This window comes from Danio rerio, chromosome 6 (genome assembly GCF_049306965.1).
Source record: "Danio rerio strain Tuebingen ecotype United States chromosome 6, GRCz12tu, whole genome shotgun sequence".
Classification (NCBI taxonomy): Eukaryota; Metazoa; Chordata; class Actinopteri; order Cypriniformes; family Danionidae; genus Danio; species Danio rerio.
The window spans coordinates 45,416,273-45,443,615 of NC_133181.1; the positions used below are offsets into that span (position 1 = coordinate 45,416,273).

The 27,343-nt window shown below is 35.4% G+C and overlaps 1 protein-coding gene across 3 annotated transcripts in view; it reads left to right on the forward strand.

The window, feature by feature from the left end:
• sema3fa (sema domain, immunoglobulin domain (Ig), short basic domain, secreted, (semaphorin) 3Fa) overlaps positions 1–27,343 on the forward strand; it is a 96,894-nt gene that overhangs the window by 46,384 nt on the left and 23,167 nt on the right. For 2 of the 3 annotated variants that reach the window (XM_005166039.5, NM_001014822.1), the window contains 6 exon segments: positions 17,134–17,294; positions 17,426–17,488; positions 18,957–19,076; positions 20,787–20,876; positions 25,251–25,344; positions 25,503–25,622. In XM_005166039.5, the coding sequence (XP_005166096.1) occupies positions 17,134–17,294; positions 17,426–17,488; positions 18,957–19,076; positions 20,787–20,876; positions 25,251–25,344; positions 25,503–25,622 (648 nt within the window). 3 annotated transcript variants of the gene reach the window in all.

Sequence of the window (27,343 nt, forward strand, 5' to 3'; positions counted from 1 at the left end):
GCGTGGTGCAAAATGTGAAAATTAGGGTTGCGCTGGTCTGAAAATAGCAACAAATCGTGCCAAACACGTCTTGCACCTTATTGCGCCAGGTGTAGGATAGGGCCCAAGGAGTGTGTTAAATCAGGATATAAGACTAAATGTCAAATATTAACAAGTAATGTCAACTCAAGGGTTACTAATTCAGAAACAGGTCAGAAGAAAATAAAGAAAAAAATATGTCCTTGTGTATATCTTTATAAAACATTATTCTGTCTAAACTGGTCATTCGTTTGAGAGAGGGATGCAATAACAGATGCTGTGTGCATATTTGAGAGTTATATTTCATTTATATTATATTTCATGCAAAATATTTCTATATGTGATATAAAGGCGTGTGTTGTGTTATACAAATCCTGATTTGCTTTTTTGATGCATAGTTGCATTTTGATTTACTCACCCTCAGGCCATCCAAAATATAGATGACTATTTTATATTCAGGAGAATAGTACAGTTAAAAACTGTGGTCATTTGTGATTCTTATAATATAAGTTTGTCGCTACACTGAAAAACTATATATTTCTGCAAAATTGCTGCAAACAATTGATGTGTTGAATTTAAACAAACAAATTCAATTTAGAAATTTTAAACCTTATTTGTATTTCAATTCAACTTATTTGTGCTGTTTAAAACCACTTAACTTAAAGATTTTTAGTAAATACAAAGAATCATCTTTGAATAATTTTTTTCAGTCTACCAACACTTTGAGAGTCAAAATAAGGAAAAAGAGTCCAAGAAAGCTGATTTGTCCATAATTTTTATTTATCTAATTTTAAACCGCATACAAAACTGAAGAAAAATGTATTGAGCTGAGATTTTTAACAGTGAAAAAGAATGTATGAACTCACATTTAAATCCTTTATTTAATATTCTCACCTAACCTGCAAAAGAGGCGCAAGATAGAGAAATGTAGGTGAAAGTGTGAAAGAAAGAGAGATCAGAAATATCCATCATCTCTCAATGAAGAAAAGGGGGCTCAGCGATCTCTCAAATGCACTACAAAATATTTTGTTTTGCTTATCTTGTAAAAAATATAAAAACTTTGACAAAATAAATAATAAGAATCCTCAAATAATAAAATATAATAATAATACAAATATTAATATACACTCAAAAATGATGTTTGCTGTTTGTTCAAACTACTTATTTAAAACAAGCTGAAACAACACAATTCTTGATTTTTTATTTATTTTTTTTTGGGGGGGGGGGGGGGTGTGTGTGATTGTTTTATTGTTATTGTTTTACATTTATAGAGTTAACTTAATTCCTTTATGTTTCCCAAACACAAATCGATTATGTAGAAGCCATTATTTTTTTATTTTGTACTTCAAAATAATATTTTTTAAGTCAATCTTTTTTTGAAATATTTTCACATTGACTGTGAATTTCACTGACTTTCACATTGTCACGATGATGGTGTGAAATGCAGGATGGAGGACCAGCTTGGTGTTCAGACCCGTTAAAAAGGAAAAAGATTAAAGGAAACAAGCAGATCTTAGGAATGCTTATTGAAAGATCTGCCGTAACCATCAGATTGACCAATATGATAATGCTGAACAGGAAGAGGAGGCTGCGCTTATCTGTATCTGTTTGTTGACAACCTCATTTAAGATGAACCAACCTGGTGATATCAGAAGATGCTGAGATAAACACCTCAAGGTCTTCCAACACGTTTGCGTGTTTGAGTGTGGAGTGGAAGCTTATCGGGGTCATCAGTTGGGGCAATGTTGGATGCATGCAAGGGTAAAAGTTTGTTTTTTTTTGGTCACGAGAACTCAAAGTTGGTTGTGAACGAACTTGCCTCACAAATATTTGGGATGCTGTATAGAAAATTGATGGCGAACAGTGTTATGAAAACACATTAATGGGATATATCACCAAAAAATAAAAATTCTGTTATAATTTGGAAACCGGTAGTCTTTGACGTCCATATAAAAAATTTTGTTTCCTACTGGAAAGATGATTGGCGGCTACCAGTATTCAAAATTCTTTAAAATATATATTTTGTTGGGTTCAGCAGAGAAAGTCCACAACGGTTTGTAAATGTTGAGAGAATCCTTTTTTCTCTTTTAAAGTGTTAAGAAAAACTTTAAAAGATTTGTAGTTATCTAAAGTTAGTTATGAATGGACTTGCCTCACATATATTTGTGATGCTGTAAAGCAAATTGATGACAAATGAGGTTATGAAAACAACATAAAGGGAAGGTTCACCCAAAAATATATTTATAAAGGGGTTCCTACTGGGAAGATGAATGGCTCCCTGTTTTCAAAAATCTTCAAATTATCTTCCTTTGGGTTCAGCAGAGAGATCTGTAAATGTTGAGAGAATATTGTTTGGGGAGGATGATCTACTGTATCTCTTTAAAAGGGATACGAAAAACATTTGCAGTTATCCAAAGTACTGAAATCTGAAAGTAATTGCAGTGTAAATCTTACCATTACAATCAGAAACGTTCCCTACTGAAAAAAACAGCTTAAACCAGCCTAAGCTGATTGGCTGGTTTTAGCTATCGACCAGCCTGGTTTTAGAGGGGTTTTGGCCGTTTCCAGGCTGGTTTCCAGCCATTTCCAGCGTGGTCTTAGCTGGTCTGGCTTAAAAATTACCAACTAAAACCAGCTTGACCAGCCTGGATTAAGCTGGACATAGCTGGTTTTGGCTGGGCTCCCAGTCTGGCTATGCTGGTCAAGCTGGTTTTAGCTGGTCATCTCCCAACCTAACCAGGCTGGAAATTAGGGGTGTCAAAATTAATTGTTTTTTCGGTGCACCGCGATGCAGACGCGGACAATTCGGTATCCGTTTAGTATTAATCATAACCGGTTATTTTGTACTGACGTCATTTATCTCATATGCGCTCTGTCGCGAGGGAGGTGAGCGCCGGTATTTACAACACTCAGGAGCCAACTCGGGGCCGGCCCGTGATATAGGCAAACGCTAAGGGTGCTGTACATCCAGGGAGGCGCCAGAAATGAGCGCGGTTAAGTTGGTTTTGTATTCGATATTCCTGACACATTCAGTTATAATTCAGTTATATGTTCCTACAAAAAGACAAAGCGGGTTATGTTTCACAGCTGTCTTTTTCTTTTCTTTTTTTCGCTCGACATTATGACCACTGCTCTCTTTAGGCCCTTGCAATATGCATCTAGCCGGGAGAGCTCGCGTGGAGCGGAGCTCTCAGTAAGGGACTGTTGGAAAACTGCTTCTTTTATGTATTTTTTTTTCGTTTTTTTTTTTTTGCTCCGCTCAGCGCGAGCTCTCCCGACTAAACAGATATTGCAAGGGCTTATGTGTGTGTGTGTGTGTTTGTTTGGTGCTGTCTATGTATGTGTGTGATTGAGAGACAGTGTGGTGCTGTGTGTCTGTATGTTTATAATTTGTTTCAAGGGTCAGTGGGAAAGAGTAGGGAAAGGGATAAGGGTAAAAAAGTTGAATTGGAATTGGACCTAAAACTAAATCTTCACGCACATAAAGTGGTAAGAATCAGTAATTGGAGTCGTTGTTATTGGCCATGTTCATTACACGAGGACAAATAAGAAAACTCGTCACTCAAGACGTATTCAGACATACCATACATATTATTCTGTCACATCTAATCCTGATGTAAAATAAATAGGCCCAACTATAGTGCATTATGGGCTGTGATCTTGTGAAAACACATTCTGACATCTTTAATAAGCTCTTTTAACTGGAGCAAGGACTTTGGGTCATCACAGCCAATGGAGCCGTGGCCTGGTAATTATTACCACGTTTCTGCTATTTGTGAGAAGAAATAAACGACGAGTTTTCATCTCATTTTCAGAAACAATTGACTGTAGGATCGCATGGGTCAGGGTAACACCCGGTTCTGGATTTGTCATTGAGTGTGCGCTTATGTCTGTGAACCTGATCTATGACCTTCACTCTCACTGAAACTGCGGGCCAAAGCAAACACTGCTCCCATCATTCCCTGAGGGGAGACTCCCAACTGGAGAGATGCACGAACCCCCGTTTCCTCACTTTATTCACCTGTGCTGTTTTGGTTCTTTATGCTCTTTTAATTCATCACACTTCTCCCCAATGTCCTCTTTATTTTTGTTGTTTATCATAGGATTGAAAAATTGAAGCATAGCTATGTGGTGATGAACAGACAACCAGCAACATGTCTGGTTATGAAAATACATTGCTTCTAATAGGAATTTGGACATTTAGGCCACTATTGTATTAAATATAAACAACTTATCATTTTAAAAATACATTTAAAGTTGTTTTTAATATTATTTTATTTTACTTTCGGAATACAGCAAAATATAATGTACTTTTTAATCAAAACCTATCACAAAATGAAAGCCTTTGCTTGTATGTTGAAAGATATAAATATACACATACAATTGTCAGTTGTAAACATGTAAAAGTTTGTTTTTAAAGAGAAACTGCATTTTTTTCTCTTTATGTTTAAAAGTGTCCAAATATTTTTAGGGGCCACTTAAATATTTTATTGCACTTCTAGATTTGTTTGTAAGATTGTTGTAATGAAGGGACATCATTTACAATGAGAAGAATTAACAAAATACTTGATTTAGTGTTAGAGGACGGCAAAATATTTTAAAAAAAACAGACATTGTGGTATTTTGTTTTATTTGAAATACATTGTGATATAAAAAAATAATAATAATAATCGCCAGATCTCTTAAATTATAATTTATAATTTACCTCTTAAATTTCTAAAGTTTTTGTAACAATAGATAAACAAACGAAACGTTAAATAAACAATGCTTTATGTTTTTCTGAAGACACTAGCAGTATTCAGGTTCAGAAACTGAATCATCTAGTGTAAAGTGATGCTGTAGAGTCTTATTTTATTAATTAAAAACAGTTAATCATTGTGACAAATGATGTTGTTTTTTTATGCCTGAATGTTTTAAACTCGCTTGGAATGTTTATACAGTAAACACGTACAAATGCCAAACTTTCACTCTGTTATGGTTAAACTTTGCAATTAATCAACAAACCTGTTGCTCTGAACTGTGGTCAACTATGATCCTCTTTTGACTCTGCAAATCCTGATCATGTGACTATTGCTGATACACACACTGTGATGTTGATGCTGAAACTATATCTTGTATACTAGTGAGAAAGAAAGTTATGTGTTTAGGGTGTCCAAACTCAGTCCTGGAGGGCCGGTGTCCTGCAGATTTTAGCTCCAACTTGCCTCAACACTCCTGCATGGATGTTTCTACAAAGCCTAGTAAGAGCTTGATTAGCTAGTCCAGGTGGGTCTGATTGAGGTTGGAACTAAACTTTGCAAGACACCGGCCCTCCAGGACTGAGTTTTGGCACCCCTGGTTTAACATTTCAATAATTCCAAATCCAATTTTTCCAGGCCCTCTTAAAAGAAAAAAAGTGATGCTAATTGTTATTACAGAGTGTTGGTTTGCCTAATAACAAAAATCTGTTATTATTACTCACCCTCATGCCATTCCAAACACATGTGTTCGTCTTTGGAACACAAATAAAGATATATTTTCATCCTCCATAACCTGCAGTGTTCCAGACTCGTTTAAGGTCCATGTAAATACCCCAAAAAAAAAAAAACTTTCTCATAACAGACCATGTGCGTTCAGTGGCTTAAACAAAATATTATCAAGTTTTGGGAAAATAAAATTTGTGCACACATTAAACAAAACAGCAACTTTGTAAAACAGTTTCTTCTCCTCAGTGTCAGCATAGGGCGCATGTTCACAATGTTTACCTCAAATGCGCCTCAGCATATGGTCTCATTTTTTAAACACTGTTTTTTAGTGCAATTTCTGGACTTTCTGATCGAGACTGGACCATTGCTGTGTATGGAGGAGGATGTGGGAGCTCTTATTTCACCTAAAATATGAACTTGTACTCTGAAGATGTTCTAAGGTCTCAGGAATTTGGAACGCCATGAGGGTAATCAGAGTAATTATTGACAGAATTCTCATTTTTGGTTGAACTAGCCTTTTGAGTTTGATGCTTTGTTATTATGAAATGCCTGCCGTTTGAATCTACTGGATATTGACCTTATTATTTATGTACGAGTGGGCGCAGCCATTTGAATCTTTTTGGCTCAAGACTTCCGGTCTCATTCACTTCCATTGATTTTTAGTCGTTAAAAACAGCTCGTCATGCTATTGATATCATGATATTTTTTATATTATATTATTATACTTTGTGTATAGTCATGAACACACTTGATTGTAGAGCAAGTAATTTGACCGTCCAAGTAATTTTTTCCATAGGCAACTGAATCGGAAGTTCTAAAACGCAAAAATGAGTGCACTTCCACATTACAGAATAAGTCAATATCGTGCCTCTCATCTGTTGCACAGTAAACATGTATCTTACAGTTTCTGAGTAGCTGAGTGCCTCGGCAAGGTTGTCTGTTTATTTTGCCCTTATTTGTCATAAGATTTTGATGGACAGATGAGAGAAAGAAAAAAAGACATTTTATCTGTGTTGCTTTGATTAAATCCTTCACTTTAATCACCCTGTCCCGTCTTCCCAGAAGATAAGAATGATGCGCTAATCCTCTGTCAGGGATGAGGGCTGTTAAAATCAATGGCGAAACGTGAGAGGAAACTTTTGGTTTGGTTAGACTGAGTCACACACAACTCCATATCATATTTGGCCCACCGTCCTTCAAACGGTCACTCGGGTCCATGCGAGCTGTTGAGTGACTGAGCTTTAAAGCCAAGAAGATAAGACGTAATCTTCAAGTGTTCATTTAGGCTGGACAGCTGAAGGGAAAGATCAGTCTCCAAAGATAAACTTCAATGTTTCTGTGTGCATGTTTGTGTAAGATTAAGTTTAGACATGGCAATGCTCTATTGATTTCTGCGATGTGAAAAAAATGCAGATGGGATTGTAGAATCCAATGCTGAAAGTAGAATCAGCTGCAGAATATGTTGGAATTGGGAATTTAATGTCATGAATGTATGGCGCAGTTTGGTTTACTCTTATTTTTTTTGCATGTATACCCAAGTGCATTTGATGCTAATGGTGCATCTACTGTTTTAAGCACATACAGTCAAGCTTGACATTATTCATAAATCAAAATTATTTTTAATAATAAAAATAATCTTATGAAAATTTCGGGCTTGACTGTACACAAAAACATTTGCACTTTAGTATTCTAAAAGTCACTTCACCAGCATTTTATCATTTTTTGTAAGATAACCTGTCAAATCTTGTACACACAGAATCTCACAGTGTCTCCATGACAACATGTCAAAATTAAAGACCCCAGTTTTACTTTAGGTTTCAGTTTAATTTGAAAAAAAAAAAAAAAAAAAAAAAAAAAAATATATATATATATATATATATATATATATATATATATATATATATATATATATATATATATATATATATATATATATATATATAAACTAAAACATGTTTATAGGGTTTCTGAAATTCATTTTATTTTCCTTCGGCTTAGTCCGTTAGTCCCCAACTTATCCAGTGTATGTTTTATGCAGCGGATGCCTTTCCAGCTGCAACCTACTGTAGTACTGGGAAACACCCATACACACTCATTCACACACATACACTATGGCAAATTTAGTTTATTTAATTCACCTAAACCCACATGTCTTTGAACTCTGGGGGAAACCGGAGCACCTGGAAGAAACCCACACGAACACAGGGAGAACATGCTAACTCCACACAGAAATCCCAACAGGCCCAGCCGGGGCTCAAACCAGCAACCTTTTTTTCTGTGAGGCGACAATGTTAACCACTGAGCAACTGTGTCGCCGGGTTTCTGAAATTGAAAAAGTTAAACTGTTAATCTCCAATAAGTTAAATTGCTGTTGAATTGAAAGATTTTCACAATTTCAATTAAGAACATGCTTTTTGATCACAAAAATATATTTTAAGAAAGAAAGAATATAATAGCTACAGACTATGAATCATTTATTAGACATTAGCAAATAGTTAATTCATTATTTGTTAAGCATTAACTCTACATTAATAGATATTAGTTTTAAGCGATTAGACAGCTGCAAAATGGTGTATTCTTGACGTAATGTGCTTAATAATTGTGCTTTTATACTTTGTTAATGATTAATTTTTCATTAATAAATTAAGTATTGCATTATTTTTAAACCAGTTATTTAAGAATAGTAGTTTTTTTTTTCTTAAGATCATTCAGAATAAGTTAGTAAGCGATTAATAAACTATTAAAATTAACAATCATATATCTGATTATTCAGGCATATATTAATAGTTAATTTGTAAGTTAATAAATGCTTTATTAAGGCAACTTCATCCAGTTTTGTGACCTAATCCAAAGTGAGGACTATTTATGCTTTGTCAGTCTTTTAGAAATGACAATTAAAGGCTAATATATGCCATCAACAAAGCATGAAAACAATCATTAGGCACATTTTACAAGTGCTTATAAGTCAAGAAGCAGTTGTGGCTGTATTTATAAACTGCTTACCAACATCTATTAATGTAGATTTTAGATAGATTCTCTGCCAGAATCGGGTCGGGTCGATATTTCCTGCCACTATCTTTGGGCTGGGCCTGCCGGCCTGTGATCAAGCATTTTTTTAAGTCATTACTTGATAGCCTAATTGGGTTGAAAGCTATCCTATAATTAAAAATAGAATACAAATATTTTAGCAAATTCTGCCAAAAGCAACACGTGTGGGTCTACAAAGTTGCACAATTTGCAACATGCCATGTGCAGCAACGCTCTAGCTCCTGCAACAGCATCTCCTCTACTGGCGCACATTCACCCCGCACGCGCAAGCAGAGGTGGAGTAGCGCGTGTGCAGCATGTATGTAGCGTAGAAACAGTGCAAACAAATCAGCGGATTTTATCAATGCATTTATTGAGTGAAATCGCTACTTTTACAGTCACTTAATGTGATTTTGGTCACTTTAATTGAGCGTAAGCAGCAGCAAAAATAGACCCAGCGCCAAAATGATTACGCACTGCTGCTTCAGCAACGCTCACTAAACTGTAAACATGGATGCCGAAAAAAAACACACGCTGCTCATGCTCTGCTCTTGTGTGCAGTTTGAAAGAGATGATAGCAAAAATCAGGGACTTCCACGAACAGACACACGAAGCAGGCTTGCCATGGCAGAAAGGATGATAGTCCGCCTTTAATGTCCTCTTTTGTTACGATCTATTCTGACAAACAATGCCGTTTCTATGCTTCATCCTTGTTGCATTATTCATTAGAATAAATCTAAACTAATATCTGTAGTTCAAACAACTCAGAATTGTAGTTAGGAATGTCTGTTAAAAAAAGCTCACGTATTAAAGAAATAGTTGTGTTTAAATCAGGCTCATAATTGCAATTAATGTGTTAGACCGGGTCAGGTTCGGACACAAGGTGCACAGGCTCAGGTTTCATTTTTTGGGCCCAATCAAAGCTCTAATGTGAAGTTAATGCTTAACAAATAATGAATTAACTATGTGCTGATGTTTAATAAATAATTCATAGTGTGTAGTTATTATAAAGTTTTACAGAAAAACGTAATGTAGGAGAAAATAAATCGGAATTTAAAATGTAAAAAACTCACACTCCTGACTAACTGTGAGCATTTGTCAAAACTGTGGTTTAAAGGTAATAACATCTAGTTTCTTCACACTGACTGATCGTCATGCTTCATAAGACCTCAATGTATCATCACTGGAGTCACATGTATTTTTTTGTTTTGCCTGTATATACATAACTCTAGAATAATAAAATATACACACTTCTGTCATGGAAAATTGCGCAGTTACCATTTCTATTCTCTTCATTAAGATGCTTACTAGACTGCATCATAAGTGCTGGAAAAAATATACAGACATGGCTGAGAACTTGTTGGAACATGGCAGACCTGCCCTTGTGCTTAATTAGAACCCTTAAATGAAAGAGATTGAGGAATTTTAGCAATGTGCCAGGAATGCCCACACAGGTACATGAGATCTTATGCTGTTTGTGGCCCCGTGTTAAATCTCTTTGTATAAAAGCGGAGTAGATCATTTCTTCTGATACAGTGTTCTCGTATACTGGTACTTTGTTAAGACGGGTGCTTCTCAATGCTTCGTAAATTCCATTGACTGCACAGTGAAAGATTCTGAGTGTTTTATTTTGTAATATAATAACAATATTTTTCAACATTGGCTCATTGGAGATATATGCTTCAGCCTATATTTTTGTGAACTGCAAAAAAAAATGTAATTCAACATGTTTGACTGCAGTTTCTAGGTAAAATGAATGCTAAGGGGCAGTCTGATGCCAACAACTGTTCTTTTTTACACTAATGATATTTACAAGGATGCATTCATTCATTTTTCTTTGGCTTAGTCCCTGATTTATCTGGGGTTGACACAGCGAAATGAATCACTAACTACTTTGGCATGTATTTTACGCAGCAGATGCTCTTTTAGATACAACACAGCACCGTGATGGGACAGGGATATGTTAAGAGCGAATAAATTACTGTTTTTTACTTTTTGCACAACACCAAAAATGCTGCAATACAACTTAACAGTTTCTATCATTTGTAATTCAATCTATTTATTTCCAGAGTTCGGTGTAACGCGTTACTATAGTCTAATTTCATTTTTGAGGAATGCAGTAATGTAGCGAATTACATTGTGAGTTTGTATAATTTGATTAGTTACTAAGGTAAATTTAATTGCATTACTTAAGTTACTAATACATTAATACTAATACAATGGTTGCTGTCGAGAGTGGCTGCTTCTTCAAATGGAAATACAGACAATACATTGACTACATTGAGCGGAAAAATGAAAATATTATTGCGAAATGCAGACTATGCCCAATCTCTAAAGAACTTGTTCAGCAATGGTACAGGCAGCCAGTTTTCTTCTTAATGTCTTCTTTTGTGTAAGAAAAAAAAAAATAATAATAATAAATAAAAAAAAGGCAGACAGGGTTGAAAAAGTGAATGATAAGAGAATTTTATTTTTTGGGCGAACTCTTTAAGTATTTTGAATATGTCCAGCTGCTGTGATCTATCCATTGTACTGTTTTCAGTGAATATTAAATAACTGAAATAGCTGCAGTATATTTTGTATTTTATAGGTATATTTAATAAGTTTCAAAAGCAACTTCAAAGTAACGTAATTAGTAATTTAACTACTGGAAAATTGTAATCTAACTACATTACTAATTACTTTATGTAAAAAGTAATGTAGTCAGATTACAATTTTACAGTAGTAATCAGTAATTTGTAATCGATTACTTTTTAAAAATAACTTACCTGAAGACTGCTTGTTTTACAGATCTGTGTCTGTATGTACACATTTTCTGGCGTAATCAGTTTTCTCGGTAGCTTACTTTGTGTTGTACTTTTAATGCTAGTCTGAAAAAGCATGTTTTCACAAAAGAAACATGAAATCTATATTAAAAACCAAACAATGTGTTTCAGATTTGCTAAAATGTAGAAAGCATCCTCTAGTGGATTTGTCATCTACAATGTGTTAAGAAACACACCCAGAGCAATGTATTTTTTCACAAAAATGTAGGCTGAGGCATGTATTTCCAATGAGCCTGGGCTGTTTTTTTTTTTTTTTAAATATGTTAAAGAACTCATTCCTGGTATGATTAAGACTATTTGCATTTTAGACGTTGATATGACACAGTGTTTCAGGGAAAGTAAAATTAAAGGTACTTAAATGTCATTTTATGTCACATAAAGAGTTTGCTGAAAAATTATTTTCTCTACGAATTGTTGTATGGCTTTGTGATTCTCTCCAAAACCAAGCATTTTATGATTGCTGTACAAACCACAAACAATTATCGAAGGCCAAAAAAGTAAGCCAAGGCTGCATTTATCCTATTTTAAAAGTGTTTCGTTACATCTCTGTAGACATCATGTTCTTGCGGTTATATTACAGAATGTTTCATGCATTTGTGATGGCACTTTTCCATGCGTTGGGCCTTGAGCAATCAAACATTTTGTCTTCCTCAAATCTGATGATGGTGTTATGTGGTCCGCTGTCTCTTTTCATTATAAACCTGCCCATTTGAACTTGAGCTGCAAAGTGAAAGCATGCTTTTTTGGTCAAGTCTTCCAGCGCAGATCTGTTTCACAATAGAACAGGGAATTGTCACAGTAAGATTTGCTTGGCCGATCTCTGCCAGCTATCTGCAAAGCATTATTTCTCCCTCCACCATCCACCATTCAGGTAGACGCTATCGGAGACAGAAGCCAGTGCGTTGCGTTATAGTAACCTGAGTCGTGACATTCCATTCTCTAAAGGTTTCCTTCGACAAGCTCCCTTTGCAAAACATCGGACGCAGTCCTCCATGGTCATTCAAAGAGACTACACTGTGAACTCCATGAACCATAACCTAGATTGGTTCACGTTATACAGATGTCATAGGGAGAGATGCATTGATTTTAAAACTTTTCGCTGATGTGGATAAATCATTCTAAAATGTACTAGGCCTCAAATGGGTTTTTACTTTGAGATTTATTGAAGATTGGTATTGAAAAGCCCCTATTTTGCATTATAATAGGTCATATTTTAGTTTTGGGGGTCTTCAAAAACAGTCTAATATGCGTGCAAGGTCAAAAAAACACTTATATTGTCTTATAGCATGCATTTATTTTTACCTAAATATCCCATTGATTCGTTCAGAGATTCATTTGTTCCCAGACCCCTCCTTAGCGCGAAGCTAATCTGCGCTGATTGGACCAATGACCCAGTCTGTTGTGATTGGTCGACTGCATTTAACACAAGATAGAGAGAAATGCCCACTATGAAGTAGCAGCCAGAGAGTAAGTGAGAGACCAATGCAGGAGTGCATTAAAGCAATGCAATTTAACACCAGCATATTGCTCTACTCTTAACGCTGACCCCACGTAATAACAACGACACACATTCAGTATTCATCCACACAGTGACAAAAGTTGTACTATTTTGAAAATTAACCTTGCTGCGCATGTGAGGAACAGCTGATGGTGATCATAGCAAGCGGCAGAGAATCGCAAGCTCAGAAACACATTTAAATTGGTAAATGAAGAAGCAGGTGTTGAGTTTTCAACATGGTTTTGGACACAATATGTAAACAGCCCAAAAAGATTTAACCTGAGATAGACTACAAGCACTGATCTATAATAGATAAGTGATTACAAGCCACGCAAGGTGATTACAACTTATAACACACAAACACATATTTTGCAAACTACACAAATCGAGGCAACATTTTTAATGACACTTACATGTTATAATCCGGAGAAAGATGAAACGGGTCCATGTGAACTGTAACAGTTACTGACAAAGTCCCTATCAAAGTCTGACAAAGCAAATGACCGATGAATCCCGCGCTGCAGTGTAGGTTATTGTATCAAAAATCTGAAAAATTACTAGGTTACTAGTCATAGACTAGGCACTAGGTTGGCTATACTGTGGTATTGCCGTGAAAATGAACTTTGACCCCTTATCCCTCTCAGCCACATCTGTATCAGTGATATCACCCATATCTGTCAGTGATCATCATCTAATCACAACATGATCAGTCCAGTGATCTCCCGTGAGCCTGCTTTCTGCTAGTATCTGAAAGGAAAGCGCATTCACATTTTACTGGAACCAAAACTACATATTTGGTAATGTACCGTATCGACATCGACACGTTCAAGCAAAAGATCTGACCCCAACTTGATTCATTCGTTCGACTCTTTCATTAAAGAATCAATCGTTTTAAACATGACACACTCTTAGATTTAAACCTCAGCTGGATGTTTTACTTCACTTAGTGCTGTGTTACACAATGTATGGAAGGTCATTTTCAAAAACCCATAATAGGGGCTCTTTAAATGATGTGGGGGTTTATGGCTCAAGTGCCAGATTTATGAAACCAAGTAAATGAATGTAAAAGTGTAATATTTTGTGAACAATTTTGGTCCTGTTTACACATGGTATAAAGATTGTGGATTGGTATAAAGATGACTGATAATTTCTTTGAGGGGAAGAATTGGACAAATGATCAAGGTTTCATTATTTACAAGTCTGTATGGCACATGAAGCCATAAACGGCTTTCATGATGATCTAAAATTTGTTTCACTCATTCAACAAAACAATTTTTAGAAGCGATAACAATACCAAATCTTTGCTCCTTTATGTCCCCATGACCAATATCCAAAGCCGATTTAAAAATAATTTACAAACAAACAATTTTATTGGTCACACTTTACAATAATTTTTGAATTAATGCATTTACTTACATGAACAAACAATGAACAATACATTTACTACAGTATTTATTCATGTTAGTAAACATTAGTTGATGAAAATACAGTTGTTCATTGTTAGTTCATGTTAACTCACAGTGCATTAACTGATGTTAACAAGCACGAACTTGGATGTTAATAATGCATTAGTAAATGTTCAATTATGATTAATAAAGGCTGTACAAGTGTTGTTCATGATTAGTTCATGTTAGTAAATGCATTAACTAATGAACCTTATTGTAAAGTGTTACCATTTTACTTGTACCAGTAGTGTAGGTTTGCAAAAACATGAATGTGCACATCAACCCTATAGCTTGATTTATTTTTTCATGTAAACAATGTTTGAAATTCATCAATCAAAATATATTTTTACAATTGAGACAAAAAGTGTCTTGTAGTTTTTTGTTTTTTTACTTGCAAAATTGTTTGTGCTAATGCAGAATGCAAAATGAGCATCACATTACAGCAGAGTAGACCTAAACTAAATACTAAAAACAGAGGAAATGAACATGCACAGTTAAATATCCAATATCGCTGTCAATGTATGGATGTCTCCTATAGACCAAATACTCAATTTCCAACAAAGGAAACAGAGCTTGTTGGGGTAGAAAAAACAAAGCGGGACACCCCAGCATTGGTAGTTGCATTTAAATATAAGACTTCTGTAGGCCCCAAGAGAACTGTCTGGGAGCCAAAGATCCCCAAGAAATCCACCCTATAAAAACAGAGCTATAACAATAATAATAACAAAAGAGGCAGGAATGCAGCCAGGGGATTGAACCTCAAGGAAAGCCTTCAGCCAGCTCAGCAGAGAATTGCATCCTGGTCATATCCATAGAGCTGTACAGAAGCTGTTTTGTTGAGGAACTACTGTGACTTGGCTGTGCCTATAGTATTTGGATTGATATTCAGTCTTTTTAGAGTTTGTGGATTGGGAGAGTGGATGTGCATCTAATAGAAGGCTTATTATACTTGATAAATCTTCTGAGGTGCTGATACTGTAGACATTCAAGCAGTTTCTGTTGTTTTGTTTTCATTATTATTTTTCAGCGTTCATAATCCTACAGTTGTGTTTTACTTATTGCACTGACAAGTCCAATTGTTCTGTATGAATTCAAGAACTACTGAACTGAATAAAACTAAGGAGCAATAAAACACTTAACAAAACTTCCCTGGTGGCCTAATAGATAAGATTTGGCCTCCTAAGCTAAGCATTATGGGTGAGACCCATGTGGACTGAGTGCTTTTTAAAGTTGTGCAATTCAAGCACAAATAACTCAATTACAGAAACATTGGCTCAGCCAATAGCATGAGTTTAGGGAGTGGTTAACTGTTTATTTGTCCAGTGGGAGATGTGAAAACTTTTTAAAATACTTGTTATTATAGTTTTTACAGACCCATCATGTAACAATTATCTGTGCAAAATTTAAAATAAAGCATGAAACCAGGGAAGATGGTGAAATACAAGACATGACTTACAAAAAAGGCACTGCAATAGATGTAAAGAAAAAAAAACTGTTTCCAGAGGTGGCATATACTAAAGTTAAAGCCGGGTTTATATTTGACGTGTTTACTAGTTTGCTTGAGTGCATGCTATGAATGTGACGTCATCGTGGAGTTTGCAGAGGTTCGCTTTAGGTGCACGCGGCATGCTTTCGGCAGGCGGAGCGCACAAATTGTTTTGAGACTCAAGCGAACAGTGCATGCAGTGCCGTCTTTCATTAAATATGAACCACTTTAAAGAGATTTTGTCTGAAATAGGTACGTCTGTACAGACATCTTTATGGTCTGTCTATGCGTGATCATTTAACCAGATGGACAATAATTCTTGGCTAGAAATTGCAGCAGCCGTAGGAAAGGAAGAAAATTTTGGTAAAAAGTTTAGAAAAACTTAAGGGATAAGTTTGTTAACACCAAAGGAGAGGTCATGGCAAAAGTGGAGATCCAGACCCAATTGTTAACACACTATTGCAGAATATTTACACTGATGTATATATTACAATTCAGAATTTTAAAACAATTTAATGTTTACAAAAATAAAATGAAGCAACACAATGACTTATTTGATAACTGGAAAAGAATATTTGAACCTATCAGTTTACAATATACTGATGCCCTGTTTTTCTAGTCTTTATTGGTGATAATGGTCAGAAATGTTGGACCATTATTGCCTTTTTAGCATATAAGTAGAGGACACAAACTAGCCAGACAGTAATGTATGAAATGTAGAGCGGGCCAAATCTATAAAAAACTTCTGTATTTTTTAGTAACTGTACCTTTTTTGCTTTTATTCTTGCTATAATAATAATATATATATTTGTAGAGCAAATCGTTTTCTGTTGTCATTGATATTTTAATAAACTTTAGTAGGTAGGTATAGTAGGTCTGAGATATGAACAAAAGCAAGTGATGCATCAAAGTTTGATTTAAAAAAATCTTGAATGGTTATAAAAATCTTTATATAATCATTTAAATAAATAACAAAAATAATTAGTTTAAAAATATTCAATAATATTAATGATATGACGTCCTCGATGTGGCGCCAGTCGAAAGTATAAATCAGCCTAAATTCTTTCCAAATGATGTGTAAGTCCAAGAAGCCATCAGAAAAGAGAGGCCTAACATTTTTCTTCCAGAAACAAAGTATAACTTTCTTAGCAATGAGAATGCCATACTGAACAGGTAACTGTACATTTCAATTGAGTTTCTGAGTTCTGAGTTTCCAGAAAATCTGACCAACCAAAAATTGCTATCATTGGGTCAGGGAGTAGCACAATTGTAAACCTTACAAACAAATTGTAATTACATTTTAATGCTAATATTTTTGTCATTTAATTATTATTTATCTAACTTTTTTTTTTCTTTTTTTCTTTTTTAGAGCTGAAGTCTACTGGAACAGCCCATCACTTTGCCTTCCTGCTGAACTCGACGGACTACAGAATCCTCCGCATGGACGAGGATCATGATCGCATGTATGTGGGCAGCAAGGATTACATTCTGTCTCTAGACCTGAATGACATCAACAAAGAGCCCCTTATAGTAAGATTTATCAGTTACTCAACTGTAACAAACACAACTATAAACAAGGCTTGGCCATAGTAAAATTGGTAGTAAATGCAGTCACTGGATGAGTATGACCCACATTTGTTTATCTTTGTGTTTTTCCTCAGATTCACTGGCCTGTAGCTCCACAGAAAAGGACTGAATGTGTACTCTCAGGGAAAGACATCAATGTAAGATTTCACAAAGCAGAAACTGGACACTTAATTACTTGATTTTTTCTTATGTGCAACAAACACCAATCAAAATAATGTGTTAATATGATTTTTTTTAACGAGATAGTTTCACTTGTTCCAAACCAATTATTGTTTGTTAATTTGAACACAAAGGAAGATACAGTACATTGAATAGTATTTTTGGAAATCTGTAGTTACAGGTTTCCAACATTCTTGAATATTTTCTTTTGTGTTCAAGAGAAGAAAGAAACTAGTGAAGGTAGGGGGACTATTTCTTTAGGAAATTAATAGATTAATTCAGCAAAGTCGCATTAAACCGATCAAACGTGAGAATAAATGCATTTAAAATAATAACAGACCCCCTAGTTTTCTGCAAATTTGTGATTGCTGAATCCAACGCAGTCAACAATAGTCATGAATTTTTGCAATCCTGATTAAAATTAAACGCCAAATAATCACAAAAATGTAAACAATCTCATAAAACATCCAATTCCAAACCATATAATCAAATTATATTCATTTCAGTTTGCAATTAATTGTTTTAAGTCACTTATAGATGTTGCATTTGCAGCGCAAGTGATGTATTTGAGTGTCTCTCAAAAAATGACGTGTCACCTGCGCCCTCATAATCATTTCATTACATTACATGGAAGGAGGGGGGCCTGTGCAGTAAACAGACATGGATGAAGCAGGAGTGATTTACATGTGAAGTCAATGCAAAGATGCGACTAGACACCATGTGGTGCAAATTGGGCATTTTATGCAAAATGTTTTATGGGAAAAAAAAGAATACAAATATTTTATGGGGAAAAAAAATCACAGCAAAAATATTAAGCAGCATATTAAATGTTTTCAATATTGAAAATGCAGCAAAAAGACAATTTTTAAAGACAATTTGGGCATGAAAACTGTACTAAAAATGCAAAAATTTGGCCATAACATTTTAAAATATTTTAAATAATATCAAAAAGTATTTTCCAGAGATGGGTTGCGGCTGGAAGGGCATCCGCTGCGTAAAAAACTTGCAAAAAAGTTGGCGGTTCATTCCGCTGTGGCGACCCCGGAATAATAAAGGGACTAAGCCGACAAGAAAATGAATGAGTGAATATTAAAAAGTATGTAAATTTAAAAACATAATTTCATTAAAACATGTAAAATAAATGTATTATTTTATTAATTTTCTATCAGCTTAGTGCCTTGTTTTTCAGGGGTCACCACAGCAGAATGAACCACCTTAAAATAAATTAATTTTAACTAAGTTAATATTAATTAGCAATTTCAATTAGCATATTAAGTTAAATTAATGTTTTTTTTTTATTAGAATTATAATATGCATCCATACTGAGCACCAGCATTTCTAAAGTCATTTTCCCAACATGAGCCTGTCGGTAGTCAGAATCCATCTGGAAGCATCATTATTTGAACATGACAGCTCTGCTAATCTCTCTCTGTTCTGTGTCAACAGGGCGAATGTGGTAATTTCATCCGTCTAATCGAGCCGTGGAACCGGACTCACCTGTATGTGTGCGGGACGGGAGCTTACAACCCCATCTGCACCTATGTGGACAGAGGCCAAAGGGCACAGGTAAACCATCATTCACAGGTCACCTGCTACCACTTGCAGGTCAGGGGATCAAGCTGTTGGCTACCTTAGTCAAAAGGTATTATGTCATTAGAGAGGAATGTTTCCCCACCCTGGAACAAACAGGATAATCTTTGCCACCTGTATGTCTTTTTAACTCTGTTACTCTTCCTAGTGTTTAGGAGGGTAATTACATTTAAACACAGTCCCAATTTCACCTCCCTTCTTTCCCATGACCACGTCCCATCATTAAGCACTGTCCAGGAGAACATCATTTAGACGTTTTAATATATCAAATGTTGAGATCACTGAAGAAAATGTTATATGATTTAAAATAAAATCTCTCTGTAACTCAGTGGGCACTGTCATACACCTGGCACAATATGGCGCAAGACGTGTTTAGTATGATTTGTTGCTATTTTTAGACAAGCGCAACCCTAATTTTTACGTTTTGCACCACATTGTTTAGTAGCAAATCCATTCGCGCTACTTTGTGGACTCCTGGGCATACTGGTCTAAAGTAGAGATGTGTTAAGCGCGTTGCTATTTTGAGGAACTGAAATGGACTGCATAACTGACCAACTATAAGCTGGTCTAAAGTCCAGCGCAGAGCACGTTAATTGTGCACCTATGTGGATCCAAACACCTACACATTGCTTAATACACACAGAATGCACAGCAATACACAAATATATTTACATATGAAAAAATTAAGGATTAAAATGTTACAAAAATTATTATTTTCTACATAAATATAAAAAACACTGTCTGCATGCCTTCTTCATGTCGGGGGGCTTTTTTCAGTTCATTCATGACAATTTGCATGTACCCTGTCAGGTTTTGGAGATGTATGCATCACCATGGGCTTAAGAATAGGACGTGTGTTTGGATATACTGTTGTATACTCAGTTGTATATAACGCACTACGTTATTATTGTTCATTTATTTGTTTGCTGGAATTTAGAACTGAATTTAGAAATAGTTTTGAAACAAATTTTCCTTATTGTTTCCTTATCCACGAAAGTAAAGGAGTAAAAGTAAAGAGAAAGAGAAAGTCAAGAGGCCGAATGGAGGAGGCTCGTTCTTTACCATTGCACAGATCGTTTGTTTAAATGATTTCTTGCAAGTGAAGCATTCAGTTTTTCCACTTACAGAATCCGCTATGTAAATAGTAAAATGTGCCATGGCACGACGCAACTGACTCTTAAAAGAAAAGGGAGATGAGACTCTGATTTAATGCATATTATGCTCAAAACACACCCATAACTCATTTAGAAAATAAGCACAACCCTGTTAGTATATGCGCCAGGGTGCAAACCGTATTTTTTCTGTCCTTAAAATATCAAAAGTAGATTAAAAATAAAATGTGAAAAAGCAATGAAAAATCATATGAACAAAAAAAAACATTTTCAATGGTGGTCTCAGGTTTTGAAACCTAATATGTTTCTTTACTTTCATGTTTTTTTTTTTTTTTCTGACATGCATGTCTGTTTCTATTATATGCATGAAAAGGGAATTTTAATGTGCTAAAAAGGTTTTTCAGCATGTGCATGCTTTGAACACAACTTCTTTCTGTGGTTTCTTGACACAAACTGCAGCCATCTTTTTTGCATCTCAACCTTTTCCTTGGAGCATAGCCTGGGACGCTCTCTTGGGTCCTAACTGAATTCATAGAAACGGGTCTTTTATTGAGGTACACACCTTGTTTTATAGGGTTTTCTGCAAGATCAGATGCCTCGTGCAGGAGGCCGAACCAGTCGAGCTGCTGACCCTAGTGCCTCACCAGAACCATATGCACCCAAGGTGGGACAAAGGATTTAGATTCTTTTTTCAACTTTTCAAACTTCAAATTTTTCTTACTCCTATGGGTATGTTAGAATTATGGCTATGGTTTTTATATTGCAAATGTTTGTGTGCGTGCACTTTACCACAATACTTGTAAATTCAGTCACGTACGTTATTGTCAGTCACATGTACGTATAAACAGAACCTAATTTTGTAGCATTGGCTCCCCAGTTCCAAAAAAAATAACCCTAAACAATAAATAGTATAATAGAACAAAAATATATTTTAAGAAAATCATATGCATAGCCGCTAACAGTCCTTATCGTCAAGTGGATCTTCAGTGCAAATCACAATAGTGCAAACAAGTTTTAAATTACAAAAACAAAACATAGATAAATACATAGTGACCCTTTAAGAGTTAACCAGTCTGATGGCCAATGGCAGAAAGCTTTTACGCAACCTAGTGGCAAATTTTTCCCTATAAAAAATCCCCTAGAAAAATCCCCTTTTTTATCCCCTAGAAAAAAAAACGCTCATAAATCACACTGATTTGAGTATTTTAAAATGTAAAAATGCAGATTGTTTCCTGTAAGGGTTGGGTTTAGGGCTAAAAGAATAAAATATACAGTAGGGGTGGCAAAATTAATTGTTTCTTCGGTGCACTGCGATGCAGATGCGGACAATTCGGTATCGGTTTAGTAATAGTCATAACCGGTTATTATGTACTGACGTCAATTATCTCATATGCGATATGTCGCCGTAGCTTACTATAGCGAGGGAGGCAAGCACAAGTATTTACAACGCTCAAACTAGCCTACTTAAAAACACAGAAACTGTGCACAATTTCACTGCATGTGTGTTTGCTGGACTTTCACTGACACTTACAGCAAAAGCCCCTATTTCTCTGCGATTTAGAGAATGAAAGTAAACTCAATTTCTCTCTCTCTCTCTCTCTCTCTCTCTCTCTCACTGTGGCCCATTTGACATGCTGACGTGACTTTTCCTCTCCCCTCGGCTGTTAAAAGTGATACTTCTGGATAGAAGTCTGCATTATAAATAAATAATTTATAAAATAATAATTTAAATAAATTTCAGATTAAATCGCGGGAGTGATCGGTAACTCCTGTGTAATTTGAACGGGATCGGGCGGTCTAACAATATCGCTCCCGAGCGAGCAAGCATGCGTGTGTGTGTGTATGCGAATGAGAGAGCGTAATGTTGTGTGTCGCTGTTGCTTGCTTGGGGCTGTGTGTCTATGTGTGTGTGTGTTAATACAGACGGCTTGTTATAGACCCCCACCCCACCCCAAAATAAAACTGTATGGAAAGCATCGTCAATGCACCGTGATGCACCGAGATATCGAATTGAACCGAATCGATGGCAAGATAATTGTAACCGAACCGAACCATGAGACCAGTGTAGGTTTACAGCTCAAACATAAAGTGTTTGTGTTTGTGATTCACTAGCATTACAGTAGCAACTGCAAGAAGATCGATTCACAGCAAAATTCATATATCAGCAGATAAAATGCATGCCTATACAGTGTCTGTAAATTGTAAAAAGTAAAAAAATAAACTGAATAGTTGCAAACCTCACATTTAATATGTCCATTATTATTACTAGCTTGACTGTGGAGCAGCATTTAGTCATGTCGATTGAATGCATGAAAATCATAACTGTAAACTGTATTTTGATGGACCACAGATTAATAAAACTCTGCATTTGGGTTCTTGACCAGAAAAAAAATATCACAAGATTTTTAAATTGAAGTCTAGGTTAACTTAAGCCTGCTGCATATTGTAAAAAAATATACTATTTAAGTCATGACAACATGTTATGTTCATTAACTGTAACTTTTTAAAAAGTTAACCCATCTTAATTTTTGTAAGTTTCATTAAAGCTATTTTTTTTTTTTTAATGATATGTAAGTCAAAATGAAGCTTACTAATTTAGCGCAACCACTATTTTTTTATTTGTATTCTTTTGCAGTTAACCATGGCCATAAATTCTGTCATAATCAGTGTATTTGTGTACAAAACCGCAAAATATGAATTCTTTTTATCTGTGTGCTTTTTTTATCACGCATACCAAATTGATCACAGCCTATTGTGACTGTTTGAACTCATTCAATCACAAGTGTTGACTTTATAAAAACTGTCTGATCAAATGTGTTTTTATCTACCTCTGGATACATTAGAACGTCAACAAGCTCAAAGCGTTTTAGACCCTGTTTAGACCTTTATTTAGTGTCATCTACTTTGATTAGATTGATAAAAATGTATGTCAGTGCCAAGGCCATAATATAAGAGTTAAGACCAGATGCTCTATAAGTTATAATATAATTGTGTGTGGTTTTTCCTTAAAAGTGTAAGGACAGGTTCTGTTCTCACAGTGTTTGGATTTTCAACAGCTGGTTTTCTCAGCTGCTGAAGGCGTTGAGAGAAGCGGCAGAGGAACTGTTGTCTTTAGAGTTTGTCTTTCTCAAGTTTGTCTCCACTTGTCCAAAGCCTGCCTTTGGTGCAGAAATCTAGCAGAACGTGCAGTGATTACTCCCACACCCACACTCCATCAAGCTCGAAAAGTGGTTAGTCAGCACTAAATTTATCACTGCCTTTTATTGTGGTGTGCGTGAAGAGCTTAGAAAGTAGAAAGGTTCCAAACGATTTTTGTGAACTATCCAAAACAAGTTCTTTGTTGAGACTTGAATATGCTGAATTGCTAATATATTCAGATAAGTGTGGACTCTTTAGATGTGCTTATTTTAGTTAAGGGGCAATTCAGTCATCTTTGATGTTTCTACTTGTAGCTGTACACATTTGGAACAACACACCAAGCTTTATTTTTGACTGGCATGCAAACAGCATGGAGTGGACCTTTGGCAAAAAGAAATCACATTTTCCCAAATACTAGAATTGAAGATGTTTGTCACTAACCCAAAAAAAACAAATAGACTGTTTTATGTTTCATTTATACTTAGCATGTTTGGTTTGACTAAAACAAACTCTGGTGTGATTGCTTTATTATTCTGGTTTACTCAAATAAAGTGTGAATCGGGATTGGATCGGTTCCACAAAAAAAAAAAGATATCAGTGCATTCCGAACTCTTGAAAAGATGGGTCTCAGTCCATTTCCAGATGAACTCTGGTGCAGTCTGGGTAAAAGTTATGAACTCATCATAGACCAAAATATCTTAATGAACTAGAAACAGGACATCATGCCGTACAATGTAACAATAATAATAATAATTCCTTACATTTCTATAGCGCACAATAAAAGGACAAACCTTTAGAATACCTGTTTTTTTTTGCTCAGAAATGTGCATTATGGGTAATTTCTTAATGCCTCATTAAGATCATACTGTCATCATACTGTATGATCATCATACATCATACATCATACTGTAGTTTGGTTGTGGCAAACTGTCCATTTTCATTGGAAGCTACTAAGAATGTTGCAAATATTGGATTATGGCATTTATTTCTTTCCTCTGGGCAGATTTACATCAGGTGTCTTTTGTGAAATATCATCAGTGTTGGCATTAGTCAATATATAAGACCCAAACTTTAAAAACAAAAAGGTTGCTGAAATACATTGAATGGGACCTATTATGCCCCTTTTACAAGATCTAAAATATGTCTCTGATGTCCCTAGAATGTGTATGTGAAGTTTCAGCTAAAAATAAGGCACAAATAATATTTGATGACTCTTTAAGTCTGCTACTTTTAGGCTTTAATCCAAATTGTGCTGTTTTGGTGACTGTCACTTTAAATTCAAATGAGGTTGTGCTCTTTTCAAAAGAGGGCGGAGCTACAAACACAACATAGTGGCAGATTCAAAACAGGAATAACTTTATCTCGTTGAAAAACTTAAAAAGGCAAAATAAGTGTCCCAGAAGAATGCTGTCTATGGTAACTAAAGTGTTCATTTGTGCACCCTAAAACTAGACATTTATAATCAGGGCTGTTTATGCTAATGAGGGAGAGATCTTTACTAATGGATAGGGCTTTCGCCCTCTGATGATGTTCAAAGGGAGAATATCAATCAAAGTGTTTCTGCAGATTGTTTTTATAAAATGTGGTTATAAAAAAATGAATTATTTAATTTTTACCATTAGAGGCTGGCTACATTCACACACTGTTGCCACACAACTGTGCTTAGACCTCTTATTAAAGTGATTTTTGCATAATAGGTCCCCTTTAAATTTCTATTGCTACCTCAACTAGTTTTTCTCTCCATTTATCCCAGTGAACCTGTATGCATTTCACTTCCTGACTTACACCTTCACACACTCTTAATCACTGGAAACTTAAAGTGTTTAGGTAAGCTGAGAATCAATATCATGATCTGTTATGCTCTCATTAATGAAGCTTTCATGCTCTTCCCCCCTTCCAGGAATACATTTTCCGACTGGAGCCTGGTAAAGTAGATTCTGGGAAAGGAAAATGCCCCTACGACCCCAAACTCAACAGCGTCTCAGCTTTGATAAGTACGAACCTCTTATTACCATTATACGTCTCCTCCATTCTTAAAAAATATATATTTACAAAGCATCCTGTCTTTTGTTTCAGACATGGATGGGCTCATTTTGTCAAGTTTATCTCTCTATCTCTCCTTATCTCCCTTATGCTCACTCTGTTTTGGCAGATGGCCAGCTTTATGCCGGCGTCTACATCGATTTTATGGGAACAGACTCTGCCATCTTTCGCACGTTGGGCAAACACACGGCAATGAGGACCGACCAGTATAACTCCCGCTGGCTCCACGGTATGCCCAAAATGTTTGAACCGTGGCACACTACCAAGACAAATGTCTTTGTTTAGTTGTAAAACTGCCAGAAATGAATATTCGGCACAGACCCCTTGTCTTACTAACATCATATTTCATTCACTTCTGCAAAAACCATTTCCCTCAAGCAACTGCTTGCTTAGCTGTGCTTAATCCCTGACAGTATTATTACTGTAAAAATTCCAATGTTTAGTGTTTGTAGTTAAGTTAATTTAATTTAATTTAATTAAAAAAAACAAGTAATTGTTTAATATTTATGCCCTCTATACACATTAGCAATATTACATGAGTAGCAGTGTGATATGGCTGTATATTGGCACTGGTGGGAGGCGTGCGTTAACACAAGGCTGCAGGCCAAGTGCCTTAGTGTCCCACCAGTGATGATTAGGGATGCGTACCAAAACTCGGTACTTTATCGGTATCGGTGCTACAATATAAAAGACAGAAGTATCGATAAGCTCTGACGTTAACGGTTCTGCTATCAGTACTGGAGAATTATTGCTGAATAAACATTACTAACAGTAGCACAATTTAACTGACCAACCTTTTTTAATTTGCAAAATTTTATATTCGTCTGCAAAGTTAGCAATCTCACATGCGAAATGCTTGTGTTCCCGGTGAGCACGTCAAGTATAAAAGGCTTCACAGTTCTTGCTGTGCACAGGCACTCGGCGGAGACTCGCGCTAAGCGCACACACATGGCTCGCGGCACAGACTCACACACACATATATCTCGTAAGCTTGCGGAGTGAACCAATTGAGTTGTATTTCCCGAATGGAAAGTGGCAATGTCCGTTGCAACAAGTCTATTTCTTGTATAAGTGGAAACGCAAACAATCTAGCTAAGTGAAAATATCTTCAAAAGTGCATTAACTGCAATGAAAAGTAATGAAAGGTTTTTGACTGCCTAGCTACTAACGGTAATGTTAATCATCCATATCGTCATGCAAGCAGTCAATCACCTAAATTAGTGTAAAATTAATAGTTAAATAAACACACATTCTGTTACAATGAAATCAGTATTTTTTTGCAGAAGCCAAAATAAATATTAAAAATTAAAAATACTTTTACATCAGCTGTATTTACAAATATAGCCCATGAAAAGCCTAATAATAAACAATGCTTATAAAAAAAATATTTAAAAACTGCTTATTTTTACATTGCAAGATGCTCCAAAACTGTAATAAAAACACAGTTAACTTCCAAAACTCTGTTAACTCATTTATGTGAATGCGTTAATAAAAAATACTAAACATTATCTCATTTAACTGCATTTTGCAACTCAAAAAGAGTATTTTCAACTACAGGGAGCACAGTAAACCAAGAAAGATCCCAACTTCTGCCAGAAAAGGCAATTGTTAAAACCTGAGAGTCATTTTCCTTTAAACCATTATACATTCTTTTACAAAAAAAAAAAAAAGATTTATTTGATGTAGAATTATTGCTTTCATTTTATTTTATATTAAAAACATAACAATAAAATAATGTGTTGTTAACTCTGTTCAACTAGTTTGTTTTTTTTTTCATAAAAAAACAAACACTACAAAAAGTATTGTTAAAGTACCAAACCGATAAGTGGTATCAATAAAAATACCGTTAAAACCTTAACAATACCCAACCCTAGTGACGATATTCAACCATATCGCACTGCTACAAGTGTGATATTGCATTTATACAACAGTTTGTCACATAATCATATA